We start from the raw sequence: 15,347 nt of genomic DNA, 5'->3' as shown, positions 1-15,347 counted from the left end.
ACAAGAGGTAAAAATATGAACGACATCAAATCCATACCTTTGGTTACTATGTGAAGATATGTTTATAAACCTTTCTTATTTTTCGAATAGAAAAATGTAGTTATTTTAATTTTAAATGGTGCCTCATCAATTTATATTTTTCTAGGTTAACTGAAAATATGAGAAGATTAAGTAAGTATATCAATTTTCTTTGGGGGGGGGTGAGACAAGCTTTTTGAAAGTATTGGAATCCTGTTACTAAACTCATGTTTTCTGTTTGCATTGCATTTCATCTTGTAAAGTTTTGGAGGCTTTCCTGCCATAAAATGACTTTAATCTGTGACATCCTTCTGGCAAATTAATATTGTTAAAATCAATATTAAGTAGGGATCTTGTTAGAACACATTTATTTTTGGAAAGAACAGTGTAAAGCCCCATGTTATCAGATGTACCCTTAATTATACTATTGATCAGTTATCCTTGTTTCCTTTCCAAAAATAGCAATGTGTGACTGCAATTGTTTTCACAGTTCATGAATATTACTAAAATATTGCTTGATGACCATATTAAAAAATTCTATCACTTTTGGTCTTGAAGCAGTTAATATTTTCTGTTCACATGTTAATTAAACATTAATGCAGTTTTGCTGCATTTTTAAATAACCCCAAGTAGTGAAGCAGTGTTGATCTTATGATGTGATGAGGTGTCATTCACTGTAAGTTCTTCCTGTGTTTCATTTTAAGATTGTAGATGCATTTAAATGCAATTTCAAATACACGTTCTCAAAATGGCAAAACTAGAATAGTTCCGTTCCAGTTTCCTGTCCAGATCACAGATACAGGCCTGTAGGTCAGTTACAACTTGGCTATTCACTCTTTCATATCATGCAATATGTCACTGTTCAATAATACAGTTGGTTACTATTGCTGAGTCCTGATGAAGAGTCTCAGCCTGAAAGGTTGACTGTTTACTCTCCTCCATAGATGCTGCCTGACCTGCTGAGCTCCTCCAGCATTTTGTATGTGTTGTCCTGGTTGCCATTACTGTTAACTTTATTAAAGTGAACATTGTAATTTAAAATAGATTTATTGTGGATTCTTAGCAATAGAAGTAATTTATTGTTGCAAAGAAAATATTCAGAAGAAGAATGGGGTATTTTATTGATTATATTTTTAAGGAAAGGCTGCAGGATCACTTTCTTTTATTTACTTTCAGAACGAGGTGCCAAACCAGTTACCAGTTTCTTAAAGAACCTGTCAGCCTTATCAAATTGGCACTCTGTATACACTTCAGTAATTGCCTTTATTGTAAGTAGTTAATGGTGTGGGCTTGTTTAGCATGATATTGTGCATTTACTTTGAGATGCAATGGTGTGGAGATTCCTGATCTGGCATAATTTCTGTGGATCCTCTGGAGAATCCATTGTAGTTACAGCAGAGAATTTGAGATCTGTGGAAATTTCACACAATTCTTTCTGACAGTATCAACTGTATAATTTTGATTGATGAATGCAATTACTCTGGGTGTCCTCCTGCTTTCTCCTATGGTCCAGCTCTCCTCTCCTATCATTCTTCTTCTCCAGCCCCTGACCTTTCCCACCCACCTGTTTTCACCTATCACCTACTAGCTATCCTCCCTCTCCTCCCCCCCACCTTTTTGTTCTGGCATCTTCCCCCTTCAGCTCCCGTCCTGAAAGCGGGTCTCTGTCCAAAATGTCAACTACCTATTCACTTCCATAGATGCTGCATGGCCTGCTGAGTTTACTCAGCACATTGTGTGTTTTGCTCTGTATTTCCAGCAGCTCCAGACTTTCCTTTTGTGTTTCTGAATTACTCTTTTATCTTAAATTGCCTTATTTTCACTACTGGGATTTGTTTTTGCTGAATATCTGAGTAGGTCTCTCACAGAAATATCAGAACAGGTATGATTTTATTTGCCCATTGAATTATATCATGGTGGGTCTGCAGCCAAATCCTGCCCACCCAGGATACCTTTTTAAAAAAATATTCCTTACTTTTCTTGGGTAGCAAAATTGATGGGAGATTTAGACTCACTTTTTGTCAGAGTTATATATAGTTTTTCTCTATTTTGTGTGAAGTGCCTTTTTCTGAATTCCCTTCTGAATGGGCTGGGTCTGATTTAAGGTTATAATCTTTTGTTTTGGACTCCCCACCAGTGAATACAGCTCTTTTATCTGCTCTATATCTTCCATTCAATTCTCAAAAGCTCAATGATCTAGTTCTGTTTTCCAGGGCATTCAAGCTAATTCATATAATCCCACTTTGTAATTTAACCCTTGGTACCCTGGTTACTTTCTGTGACTACTTGCTGCTTTCCTTTCATGGGAATTCTTTTTAAGGACTCTGCTTTGCCCGTTGTTTTTCCAACCAGTGCCTTGTAGAATTATGGCAGCTCTTTCCTCTGGTATACAGAGCATTAATGGATTCTATTATTGATTATTTTCAATACCTGTCCAATACATATTGGCCATCTGTGTATATGTACTGTAATATCTCAGCAATGCCATTAATCTTACTTTCATTATTATAAAACCATGTTGTTATTTTTGCTGTCTAAATGAATGACCTCATATTTATGTCTTGAATGAAATGTATGCTACAGTCACATGTTTAATATACTAGGTCTCATAATTTAATGCTCATTTCTACGTTACATATAGTGTTTTGTGTTGTCAGTAAACAGGTATATAGTTCTGTATTATGTGATATAACTTATTAATATGTAGTCAATTATTTAGACTCAAGCACAAGTTCTCATGGAACACCACTCACTTCCTTCCAATTCCTAACTCCAATTCAATTAAAGTTAATTTTAGCTTACAGATTTTTGCATAGAATTTTATTGAATTCCTCTGGAAGTCCATTTGAGTTACATCAGTTAACATTCTGCTGTCTGTCATTGGAATAGTTTGTCCAAGAACATCTATTAGATTTGTTAGACACCGAAGGCTTAATCAGCTCAAGTTTCTCGTTAGTTTGATGAGCTGGTCTATAATTTCCTGGTTTCAATCTCACATGTTTTAAAAATGTTGGCAATATGCTTGTAGTTTTCCATTCTGAAAGATTTTATCTGAAACAGTCGTATTGTCTCTGTCAACTGGAGCTGCGCTAAGTCACTTTCTGAAACCTGAATTGGTAACTTGTAATTAGTGGGTTACCATGGAACCGGTGCTGGCACCACATAGTTTACAGTATATATTAATCACATGCAGGATGGAAGTGAATATATGGGAAAGTAAATGTGCAAGCAGAATGCAGATGGTTTACAGAGAGGTGTTGATGGTTTGAGTGAGTGGGCAAAAAATGAGCAAACGAACTATATTTTGGGAAATATGAAGTTGTTTATTTTGGAAGGAAGAATAAAATTGATTTAAATGGAGAAAAGCTGATACCTTGCACATGGAGCACAGAAAGCTAATACTCTTATGCAGCAATTGGAAGGGCAAAGGAATGCTGAGCCTTCAAGAAAGTTGGAGTATAAACGTACAAAAGTCTTACGGCAAATATACAAGGTACTATTGAGACTAGATATTGATTACTATGAACAAACTTGTTCACTCTGTGTAATGAAAGGTATTAATTTATTGGAGGCATTTTGGAGAATACTCAGTGGGGTGATCACAGATTTCCCTGTGAGAAAAGGTTAAACAGCTTGGGACTCAACTCATGAGACTTTAGAAGAATGAGAGGCGATTTTATTGAAATGTACAGGATTATTTGAGGCTAGAGAGGATAAATGCTAAGAGGGAGAGCCCAGAACCATGTCAGTGGCCTCAGAATAAGAAGACTGGGTTTTTGGTATTCCTTGTCACAGGGAGCATGAGGACAATGTCCATCTATATATTTAAGGGTGAGAAAGATAAATTTCTGATCACTAAGCAAATATAGCTAATGGGGAAAGGTTAGGAAAGTGGCCTTGAAAAATGTCAGATTAGTCACGATCCTATTGAGTGGTAGAGTCGGTTTAGAGGACTGAAAAGCCTAGTTCTTATTGGCCATTACTTGAAACTGTTACAAGGATTAATCCTAAATGATTAGTTAGGCACAGAGAAGATCTGTATCTGTTGACAAGTATCTTTATCGGTTTAGCTATCAAACACATGAATTTACACAATTAAATACCCATGTACACATCCACCAGATTTCCCTGACCCTCCATGAGCTTTCAAATAAGAGAAAAGGTAATACATAGAAACATGAGTCTATGCTGGCCTGGTGATCTTCTTGATCCCAATATAATCTCTTTGTTTCTGACGTGGGGTCATCCACTTCTGAGATTGTTGATCTCCACAGAGTTGTTGCCACTTGTGCTCCCATAATCCTTCACTCTTATTCTTTTTCCTTGTTAGATCAATCTATGATGTTTCAATTTTGGTGGCTCAAGGTCATCTCTCTGATTTGTGTCAGCTTTTCATTGGATGTGTCCCAGGACTAGAAGTTGTATTGCATTATGACTGTTTCCTCTAGCCTTGTGCCTTGGGTGATTTCTTTAGTTCTGTCCTACTCTGACTAGTTTAAACTGTTCTAAATAGGTCCATAAGACATAGGAGCAGGATTAGGCCATTCAGCCCATGAGTCCACTCCACCATTCCATCATAGCTGATCCCACTCAACCCCATACAGCTGCCTTCTCGCCATATCCTTGGATGCCCTGACCAATCAGTAAACTATCAACTTCTGCTTTAAATATACCTATGGAATTGGCCTCCACCGCAGTCTGTGGCAGAGAAATCCACAGATTCCCCACTGTTTGGCTAAAAAGAATTCTCCTTACCTCTGTTCTGAAAGGTTGCCATACCCCCACATTCTCTCCACATCCACCTTATCTAGTCCTTTCAACATTCGGTAGGTTTCAATGAGATCCCCCACATTCTTCTAAATTCCAGTGAATCCAGGCCCAAAACTACTCATGTTAACCCTATTCATTCCTGGAATCAGCTTCTGAACCTCCTCTGGACTCTGTCCAATGACAACACATCCTTTCTGAGATACGGGGCCTAAAACTGTTGACAGTGTCTTATAAAGCCTCAGCGTTAACTCCTTGCTTTTTTATTCTATTCCCCTTGAATTAAATGTCAACATTGTATTTGCTTTCTTTAGCACAGGTTCAACCTGTAAATTAACCTTCTGGAAGTCTTGCACGGGGAGTCCCAAGTCCCTCTGCATCTCTGATGTTTGAATTGTCTCCCTATTTAGGTAATAGTCTGCGCTATTGTTCCTTTTACCAAAATGCATTATCATACATTTCCCAACACTGTATTCCACCTTTTATTGCCCATTCTTCCAATTTGCTCAAGTCTTGCTGCAATCTCATTGCTTCCTCAGCACTACCTGCCCCGTCATCTACCTTCGTATTATCAGCAAACTTTGCCACAAAGCCATCAATTCCATTATCTAAATCATTGACAAGCAATGTCAAAAGTAGTGGTCCCAATACTGACCCCTGAGGAGCACCACTAGTCACTGGCACCTAAACAGGAAAGGCCCCCTTTCTTCCCACTCACTGCCTCCTGGCTGCCAGCCACTCCTCTATCCATGCCAGTATCTTTCTTGTAACGCCATAGGATTTTATCTTGTTAAGCTAAAGAGAAAATCTTAAGCTTAACCTTATCAAATGCCTTTTGAAAATCCATGTAAATGACATCCACTGCCTCTCCTTTGTCCACCCTGCTGGTTACTTCCTCGAAGAACTCCTGACAGATATGTCAGGGAAGATTTCCCTTTACAGAAATCACGCTGACTTTGACTTATTTTGTCATTAGTCTCTGAGTACCCCGAAACCTCATCCTCACTAATAGAGTACAACACTTTCCCAAACCCTGAGGTTAGGCTAACTGGCCTATAATTTCCTTTCTTTTGCCTTCCTCCTTTCTTTACAAGTGGGTGACATTTGTAATTTTCATTTCTCCAGGACCATGCCACATGCCAAAATCAAGTGATTCTTGAAAGATCATGACCAATGTATCCATTATCTCTTCAGCAACTTCTCTCAGGACTCTGGGATGTAGTCCATCTGGTCCAGGTGACATCCGCCTGAAGACCTTTGAGTTTTCCTAGGACATTTCCTTTGTGATAACAATGGCATTCACTCCTGCTCCATGACACTTATGGACCTCTGGAACACTGCTAGTGATTTCCACAGTGAAGACTGATACAAAGCACTCATTAAGTTCCATCTGCCATTTCTTTGTCCTCCATTACTACCTTACCAGCATCATTTTCTAGTGGTCAAGTATCAACTCTCACCTCCCTTTAATTCTTTATATAAATTAAAAAAAACTTTTAGTATCCTGCTTTATATTATCAGCTAGTTTGCCCTTTTAAAAGCTTCCCAATCATCCAACTTCCCACTTTTGCTGCCTTATATGCTCTTTCCTCTGCTTTAATGCAGGCCTTAACTTCCCTTGTCAACCACTGTTGCCTACCCCTGCCATTTGAGAACAACTTTTTCTGTAAGACGTATCTATCCTGCTCCTCATGAACTATTCCCAGAAACTTCAGCCACCTCTGCTCTGCTGTCATCTTCGCCAGTATCCTCCTTCAATTCACCTGGGCAAGCTCTTCCCTCGTGCCTTTGTAAATCCTTTTATTCCGTTGTGATATTGGTACATGTGACTTGCACTTCTCCCTCTCAAATTGCAATATGAATTCAATCATATTACGATCACTGTCTCCTAAGGGTTCCTTTACATTAAGCTCCCTAATAAGATCTGGGTTATTACACAGCACCCAATCTAAGATGGCCTTTTCCATAGTAGGCACAAGCTCAAGGTGTTCTAAAAAGCCATCCTGTAGGCATTCAACAAATTCCCTCTCCTGTGATCCGACACAACCTCATTTTCCCAATCAACTTTCATATTGAAATCCCCCATTACAATTGTGGCATTACCCTTAATACATGCCTTTCCAGCTCCCTTTGCAATCTCAACCCCACATCTTGGCTAATATTTGGAGGTCTGTATATGATTCTCAATGGTTTTTTTTACCCTTGCAGTTTCTTAACTCCACCTACAAAGATTCAACACTCTATGACCCTATGTCAGCTCTTTCTAAAGATGTAATTCCATCTCTTACCAACAGAACCACACCACTGCCTATGCCTTCCTGCCTGTCGTTTTGATACTATATCCTTTGATGTTATGCTCCCAACTATTGCTTTATTTCAGCCATGACTCAGTGATGCCCCCAACGTCATACTGACCAATCTCTAATTGCGCCATGAGTTTGTCCACCTTATTGCAAATGCTACATGCATTTAAATACAGCACCTTCAGTCCTACACCCTTTGCCCTTTTAAATTTTGCCTCGTGGTACAATTTAACTCTTTGTCTCCATTTATAGCCAATAATGGCCTTGTCCTTCCTTACATTCATGTTATATCCATCATCTACTTGTAAATGTGCTGGCTCAACCTCAGCTCTATCATATCAGTTTAAACCACTCACAGTAGCTCTGGTTACCGTGGCTGCAAGAATATTGGATGCCCTCAGATTCAAGTGCAACCCGTTCCTTTTGTACAGGTCACATCTGCCCCAGAATATGTCACAATTATTCAGAAATCTGAATCCCTGCCCCTGCTCCAATTCTTCAGCCATGCATTTATCTGCCACCTCATTCTATTCCTATCCTAACTGTCGTGTGGCATCGGCAGCAATCCCAAGATTACTACCCTTAAAGTCCTGTTTTTCAGCTTCCTTTGTAACACTGCTGTATTCTGTTTTCAGGACCTCCTCCCTTTTTCTACCTAAGTCATTGATAGAATGACCAATATGTGCCACGACTTCTGGCTGCTTACTCCCCTTGCTCAGGATATTGTGCACGCATTCAGAAACATCATGGACCCTGGCACCTGGGAGGCAAACTACCGTCCATATTTCTTTTTCACTGCTTACTCTCCTTGCTCAGGATATTGCGCTCGCATTCAGAAACATCATGGACCCTGGCACCTGGGAGGCAAACTACCGTCCATATTTCTTTTTCACTGCTTACTCTCCTTGCTCAGGATATTGTGCACGCATTCAGAAACATCATGGACCCTGGCACCTGGGAGGCAAACTACCGTCCATATTTCTTTTTCACTGCTTACTCTCCTTTCTCAGGATATTGTGGACACATTCAGAAACTTCACGGACCCTGGCACCTGGGAGGCAAATTACCATCCATATTTCTTTTTCACTTCCATAGAATTGCCTATCTGTTCCACGAACTATAGAATCCCCTATTACCACTGCCATCATCTCCAGTTCCCTACAATCTGAGCCACAGGGCCAGACTCAGTGCCAGAGGCTTGGCCGGTATTGCTTTCCCCAGGTAGGTTGCACCCCCCCCCCCCACCACAAAGTACTTAAAATGGAGTACTTATTGTTAAGGGGGACAGCCACAGGGGTGCTTTCCACTGACGTTCTCTCTTCCCTCTTCCTTCTCCTGACAGTCACCTATTTTTCTGTCTCCTGTAGCTTTGGGCTGACTACCGCCCTGTAGCTCCTCTCTACCACCTCTTCTCTTTCCTTAACAAGACAAACCTCATCGAGTTACAGCTCTAATTCCTTAACACAGTCTCTAAGGAGCTGCATCTCATTACACCTGGTGCAAATGTGGCCATTGGTGAGGCTGCTAGTCTCCTGGATTTTCCACATCTGACACCCTGAAGAGAATGCTGGCTCTGCAGACATACCTCTTATTTTCTCAAGAGTTAAATAAGGAATGAACTTGCCTACTTACCTTGCCTCTGCCTGTTCTTGCTGAAGCCCTGATAAGCTAAAGCCTTACCACTCTGACTCAGGCAACTCCCATGATGACCGCTCCACTGGATCATACCCCGTTTTTATGGAGACTGGGTTTTTAAAGCTCTTCACCAGACTTGCACAAGAATGCTTCTACTGCATCTGCGCAGTACTCCAATCAAAGCCTCCCACTGAAAATATTTCCTGCTTTTTAAAGCTCTTCCTTCGCTGGACTTGCGGAGGAACTCTTCTACTGCAGCAGTGCAGTACTCCAATCAAAGCTTTAGTCAGTTAAAAACTGGGCCTAGATGACCAGATCACAGGATGTTCCTTCTGCAAACCTTCCATTTTACATAATTATCAGCTTCTTATCAGAGTATGGTCAGATTTAGTGGGTCATTGGCAGAAAGTCCTTGTGTCCATGTTCAACAGTTTGGAGCAAGAATCAGTTCACCAAACAGTTCACAAAAATGGCAGCTGCAAGGACAGTCACAAAATGGCTGCTTCCATTCCTGCCACCACAAGGCAAGAGCAAAGACTTTGTTTTCTCTGCTTCCACTGTACTTGTCCCATTCCTGTTCACTGATTTGTAGCTTGTAGTTCTTTCTGGCTAACAACACTGATTTGAACTTCTCTGCTGTTTCTAAGACCGGAAAATAAATTTGACCTTCAAGCTTTTCTGAGGCACTGCTCTTCAGGGTTTCCAACTGATGGCTGTCTCTTAACAGAGTTGACCAAATTTCCCACTGGGAAAGTTGCCTTCTACTGTTACTGCAGAGTCCACAGCTCACTCCAATAAACAGCTTAGAGCATGATCACATTGTTAATCATTTGATTTGTCTCACAGGAATTTTCAGTTTGTTAAAAAAAAATTGAGAAAATGACTCCTTAATAATCCTTGATACTGATACATGTTGAGAATTTCTTCACCAGAAATTATTTATGAGAGTTTTAATTTTGAGTGTAATATCTTTATGGGTATTCTGAATATGGATATTTTTGGATTTTGTTGTAGATATTAACTTAGTTTACAAAATACCTAACATTTTGCTAGTATGGTGGAGGGAGGGAACCTAACTGTTCTGCGCTGTGTTTTTCAGATCTACATGAATGCTGTGTGGCATGGCTGGGCCATTCCAATGTTCTTGTTTCTAGCCATTTTGAGATTGTCTCTAAATTACCTCATTGCAAGGTATTAACATTTCCATTGCTTTTTACTGCTGTCTGAAGTTAATAAAATCTAATGGCACTTCAGTACTTTATTGGGCTGGGCAATTTTATTAAAGCATGTGACCCACCCCATAATGTTGTACATTTAACAACTGGATTAATATTTTATTTTATGCATTTGGGTGAATTGCTAGATTTTCAGTTTAGGTTCAGACTATCTGTAAGCATAATTGCGATGACATCAAACTTTTAAGGTAGATAATAATAATAGCAATATGAGGTTGTTGTCATTTACTTTCTCTAAGGGAGTTCTCCCTTTTCATTCATTTGCTACTAACTTATCCTAGGAGATAACTTTACAGTGCATAATTAACCCATCAGTATTTGTTTAGCACGTGGAGGAAACTAAAGCACCTGATGGAAACCCACATGATCTTGAGATGGTGCAACCTCCAGATAGATATTACCCAAAGTGAACCTGGCTGTGTTTGAGTTGTGAGACAGGAGCACTGTCTGCTGTGCCATTGAGCTCTGCATGTCAGTGCTTTTAGATCAACTCGTACAAACCAGTGCCACTGCTGGTTATCCTTGTATGACACAACCGCCGATCAATTAAATACTAATGTTCCAAAAATCATAGAACAGTATTTGATCCTTTATTGGCAACCAGCAAAACAAACAATTTTGAAGTGATGAAACTTATGAGACTAAGACTAGAAATACTAAATGTACTTAAGTGCACTTCATCAAAGTAAATTTAAGTGATTTCACATGTAATTAAACAAAGGTAATAATAGATTAAGTGTATCTTAGCGGTCAACAAAAGATATGATATCCGTCAGTCCCTAGCTCCAAACTGCCCAAAACAAAGCACGATCGAATGTGTAACTTATTCCCTTTGCTTTTGCCACGCCATTACTCACGTGACTAGTTACCATAATAACACGTAATAAACGTGCAACATAGAATGCAGTGCAGATAGAGAACATGGCTCCTGTGACATTAGCCTAGAAAGCCTTTGCGAAGCATTGTATCCAATTCTAAGGAATTTACAAACTTAGTCTTAAAAGTTGTTAAATTTGATCCCATTCTTCATGTTTATGATGTTCTTATGTGTCCAAGTCCAAAACTGAATGTTGGATGTTACATACCCCTGGGTTTGTGTCTATAGCTAACTATTGTCTGAATTCCTCTGCTAGCAATGTGTTGGCTAAGTTGATGAAGACTGGTTTTGTTGCACTTGGCATTTGCATGGTGTAACTTGGCTGTTAAAATGTGGTAACATTTTTAGGCCGTCATCTTGTTGTTTATGAAACCTCAAGTAAACTGCAATATGTCCCACTTTTCAATAATGATGACTCTTCTAAACACTTCAGTACAATGCTTGGTAATGTTCTGAGATTTTGCGAGGAATTAAATAAATGAAATTTTTTCCAGTGCTGCTTGGAAGTGCAAATCTCACCAGTGATTGAGGCTTGAAACCACCTTTCCTAAGTATTCCCATTTTTTGTTTATTCTTAGCTAGGCCAGAAATTTTGACTACACAAGGAATGATAGAATGGGAAAGAACTGGCGTGTTTGATCTTAAACCAAGTTTACTTCCTGTTAGTTGAGTAGCAGAGAGAGGATTGAGATGGCGCACAAGTCAGGAACTATGGATAAAGCAGGTACCTCTGAGGAAGATGGGGAAAGGTAGAAGTTTTGATAACGCTTTTCAGAAGACTGGTGATTAAAAACAGGAATGAAGAAACATTTGATTTAGCTGAAAATTTTAATTGGTCCAATTTTTCCAGAATTATTCCAAGCCAATAAGTATCTTTCTAAATTAGGGGTTCCCAACCTTTTTATGCTATGGACTCCTACCATTAACCAAGGTGTCTGGACCCCAGGTTGAGAACCTCTGCTCTAAATTAAGTCCCATAATGTGACATATAATTTGATACTTTTACATGTATAATTTTAATAACTTAAACATCCAAATGAAATTCAGACACTACAATGCTGGTAAATGTAATAAAATTGTAAAATCAATGATAAATATAAGATGAAGGAGCTCTTGTAACTTGTGAATGTTTTATAGACCAAATATTTTGCTACAAACTACTTTTTGGATTTGGGTAAAAGTGTGTGTGTGCTGCATGAGTCAGGAAACAAGTCAGTAACATTGTGTGAGGATTTGACCTCTTAGGTCCAAGAAAGAGGAGGAATTTGAGATCAACATTAGCTTATCCCGATGTGCCATGGTTCAATATGCCAGTGCTGTGGATTTTGCTCAGAAGTTTTGGTAACTGTGTACTCTTTTGGAACTTTGCAGGGGTTGGAGGATTCAATGGAGTATTGTGCCCGAAGTATCAGATCCTGTGGTAATATTTCCATTTATTACAGTTACTAACCTGTATACAGCTAAGGAGGCTTTATGCACTCGTCGATCAATTTAGCTCAATTTTTCTTTTTGACTATTCTGTTTCATTTCATTCAAACTTGTACCCTTAAGGGTAATCTAAACTTTCGGTATCTGAAATTATTTGTTTCTTGGAATAAATATTAAAAATCTATAAAATAAATTCCAGGATTATTTCACAGTGTCATTAATGTAGTTTCGGGCTTTGCATTCGTTATAAATCTGGCAAGCTTATCCTTAACTTCGCAGGTATGTATCATTCCAGATACCAATTTTGTAACAGATGAAGTGTTGAATTTTGGCTTTTATCCTCCAGTGGTGTCTCCAAAAGTTTACAAAAGTCTCTAAAAGTTTTTTTTTGGACTATAGCCAGCATTGCAATTAATATTTGGAGAGTTAAAGAGTAAGGTGTAAAAAGAACACTCAGGATTACTTTTATCTTAAACATTGCAGCAAATAGAAAAGAATATTAGGCATTTAATCACTGTGTAAGACTCAATACTGAATTATATATTACTTTGTTCTGGCATTTACAGTATCTGAGAACTTTATGTGCTAAATAATGTATTTGTTCTTTACAGGAGCCTTCAAAAGAAGATCTCACTGTATCTGAAAAATTCCAGCTGGTGCTTGATGTAGCACAAAAAGCACAGGTAGCTTGGAGGCATTGGCACATAATGTCCAACAAAAATATTTAATTGTATTGCTGCAGGTGAACTATTAAAATAATTAGAAATTAATGTTAATTTCTGATATATTTTAATCAATTATCCTAATTGTTTTGAGAATTCGTATCTTGTCAGCTTAGCTCAATTACTTGTCTTCCTGCTACAGTCCAAAGACTGTCAGTACATGCCCCACTTTTGACTTAAGCATATGGCCTGCGTTAATATTTCAGGTGCAGTTTTAACTTCAAGTGTTAAACTAAGGCTTTTTGAAAATTGGTTGATGTAAGAGATCTGGTTGTATTTTAAGAAGGTCCAAGAGTTCAAATGTTTGCCAGTATTTCCTATTTTAGTTAGGATCCTATAACCAATTAACTAGTCATTCACCTCATAGTTTTTTGTAGTAGTCTGCTGTGGGTAAATTGAATTGGTTGTTTGACTATATCTGAGGACTTCTAAATGTATTGGGCTCCTCAGAGGCAGGGACAAATGGCCTTTTCTTATGGTCAATACTACTGAACAGAAAGAAGAGCAGTGCACAACACATAAGCCATTTGTCTCAATTATTCAGTGTTGGTCTGTATATATCTAGCAAGTATTATTCCAATATTTCCACCAAATTTCAACCTTTCAACATATTCTTAAACTTCTTTGCTCACCTGCTCTTTCTGTGCCTTTCTGTAACAGAGCATCAGAAAGCCTGCAAAAAAAAAGAATCGCCGGATTGTATATGGTGACATATACGTATTTTGATAATAAATTTACTTCGAACTTTGAGAAAGCTATTGAGAACATTGGGGTCATCTAAAGTTACAATATTACTTCATTATTTCTGAATTTTGTGCACCTGAAATAAGCTCTAGTACTTTACTCCTCCCCTAATCTGCGGAGCTGCTTTTGTAATTTGTTTAGCCACATCCATTCCATTCCTATTGTTGTAGTGGCCAGTTCCATTTTTCTTACTTTACCTCACATTTACTATGTTGAAGTTCATTTCCCATGTAACTCCCTGGGCTGTAATTTCTGTGATATTATCTCTAATGATGTTGCATTCCTCTTCAGTTTTACTTAAGCAATACACATGACCATCCTATCATCTACAATTCCTCTGCTACCCACCATCTTCATTCTGCTGTCATCTGTAGTTTTTAAGTTGCTTCTTTATGCCCAAGGTTATTAATATAAATTATGATTTGATTCTTATCATAGATCCTGTAGAACACGTCATGATTTATTTAATTAGAGATGCAGGATGGAACAGGTCCTCCTGGCATCTCCCAGCAACCCTCCAATTAAACCTTAGCTGAGACACAGGACTAGCTTATAATGACCAATTAACCTACTATTCGGTACATCTTTGGACTGTGGGAGGAAACTGGAGCACCCAGAAGAAACCCATGTGCTCATCGGGAGCACATACAAACTCCTTATAGAGGATGCCGGAATTGAAACCTCTATGTCCTGAGCTCTAATAGTCACCACTACACTATCATGGCTTCTCTCCACTAAGTAAACTAGCTTCTTTTTTTTTTCACCTGGCCTGCCTTGCTTTCTCTTTTAGCCAATTTATTATCTATTTAACTATTTTTGCCCTGACTCTATGTCCCCATTGTCAAGGTTTTTCTTGTGTTTCATTATTCTTGTATACCTTACCCTCTGTTACTGCTTCAAAGAACAGTGTAAGGTTAGCTAAGCATGAATCAGCATCTTCACAATCTTCACTCTGTTCATTGTGTTCCTTTTTTCCTTCTTTAGTTTCTATTGGTAATTGTATTACTTTTCTGAGTACCTGGTTCATTTATGGTGCGCCATAATTGGTCTTTAGCTTCTAGTGTAATGAACATTGCTTGAGGTCTATTGATTATCCATTTAAAGATTTCCTATCGCTTTTTCCAAGATTTTTTTTGCAGCTTGCTCATCTAGGTTTCATGGTTATCTGTCCCTTAGTTGATGTTTTCAATATATTATAGTGTCTTTGCCATGCAAATATACTTCTTGGTATATTATTATAATTGCCACTAGCTAGGTATTTTCCCTTTTTGATGATATTCCTTAAGAGAGAAAGCAGTCTTGTGTACAATCTAAAAGCAATTCCCTTTTTTAAAAATTTCTGTCATTTGATTTGGAAGTCACTTAAATCTTTGTGGCCATTCACTTCTTATTTGTTGTCATGTTTCTCCTGATTCCTTCCATTATTGCTTGCATCTGAAAGGATGGTAGATCCTATTCGAGGAAAGCAACAGGATCTGTATTGTCATTCAACTTAAATAGCTTCTGTAGCAATAATTCTGATTGTGGCAACAGCAAAGAAGTCTGCTTGAAGTCTGCCACAAGCAAAATTGTCATGTGCCCTCTGCAATTCCCTCTTCCACTGGGTGAAGAATTGTTC

General features: G+C 38.5%; 1 protein-coding gene across 4 annotated transcripts in view; it reads left to right on the top strand.

Moving 5' to 3' along the window:
- The window catches only part of gramd4a (GRAM domain containing 4a), a 169,251-nt gene that overhangs the window by 123,053 nt on the left and 30,851 nt on the right, over positions 1–15,347 (top strand). For all 4 annotated transcript variants that reach the window (XM_059987465.1, XM_059987467.1, XM_059987466.1 and 1 more), the window contains 5 exons: positions 146–171; positions 1,195–1,286; positions 9,823–9,914; positions 12,207–12,255; positions 12,875–12,946. In XM_059987465.1, coding sequence (XP_059843448.1) covers positions 146–171; positions 1,195–1,286; positions 9,823–9,914; positions 12,207–12,255; positions 12,875–12,946 — 331 coding nt within the window. The remainder of the gene's footprint in view (positions 1–145; positions 172–1,194; positions 1,287–9,822; positions 9,915–12,206; positions 12,256–12,874; positions 12,947–15,347) is intronic.

Source organism: Hypanus sabinus, chromosome 13 (genome assembly GCF_030144855.1).
Source record: "Hypanus sabinus isolate sHypSab1 chromosome 13, sHypSab1.hap1, whole genome shotgun sequence".
NCBI classification, from domain to species: Eukaryota; Metazoa; Chordata; class Chondrichthyes; order Myliobatiformes; family Dasyatidae; genus Hypanus; species Hypanus sabinus.
This window is presented reverse-complemented; position numbering and strand designations above follow the sequence as displayed.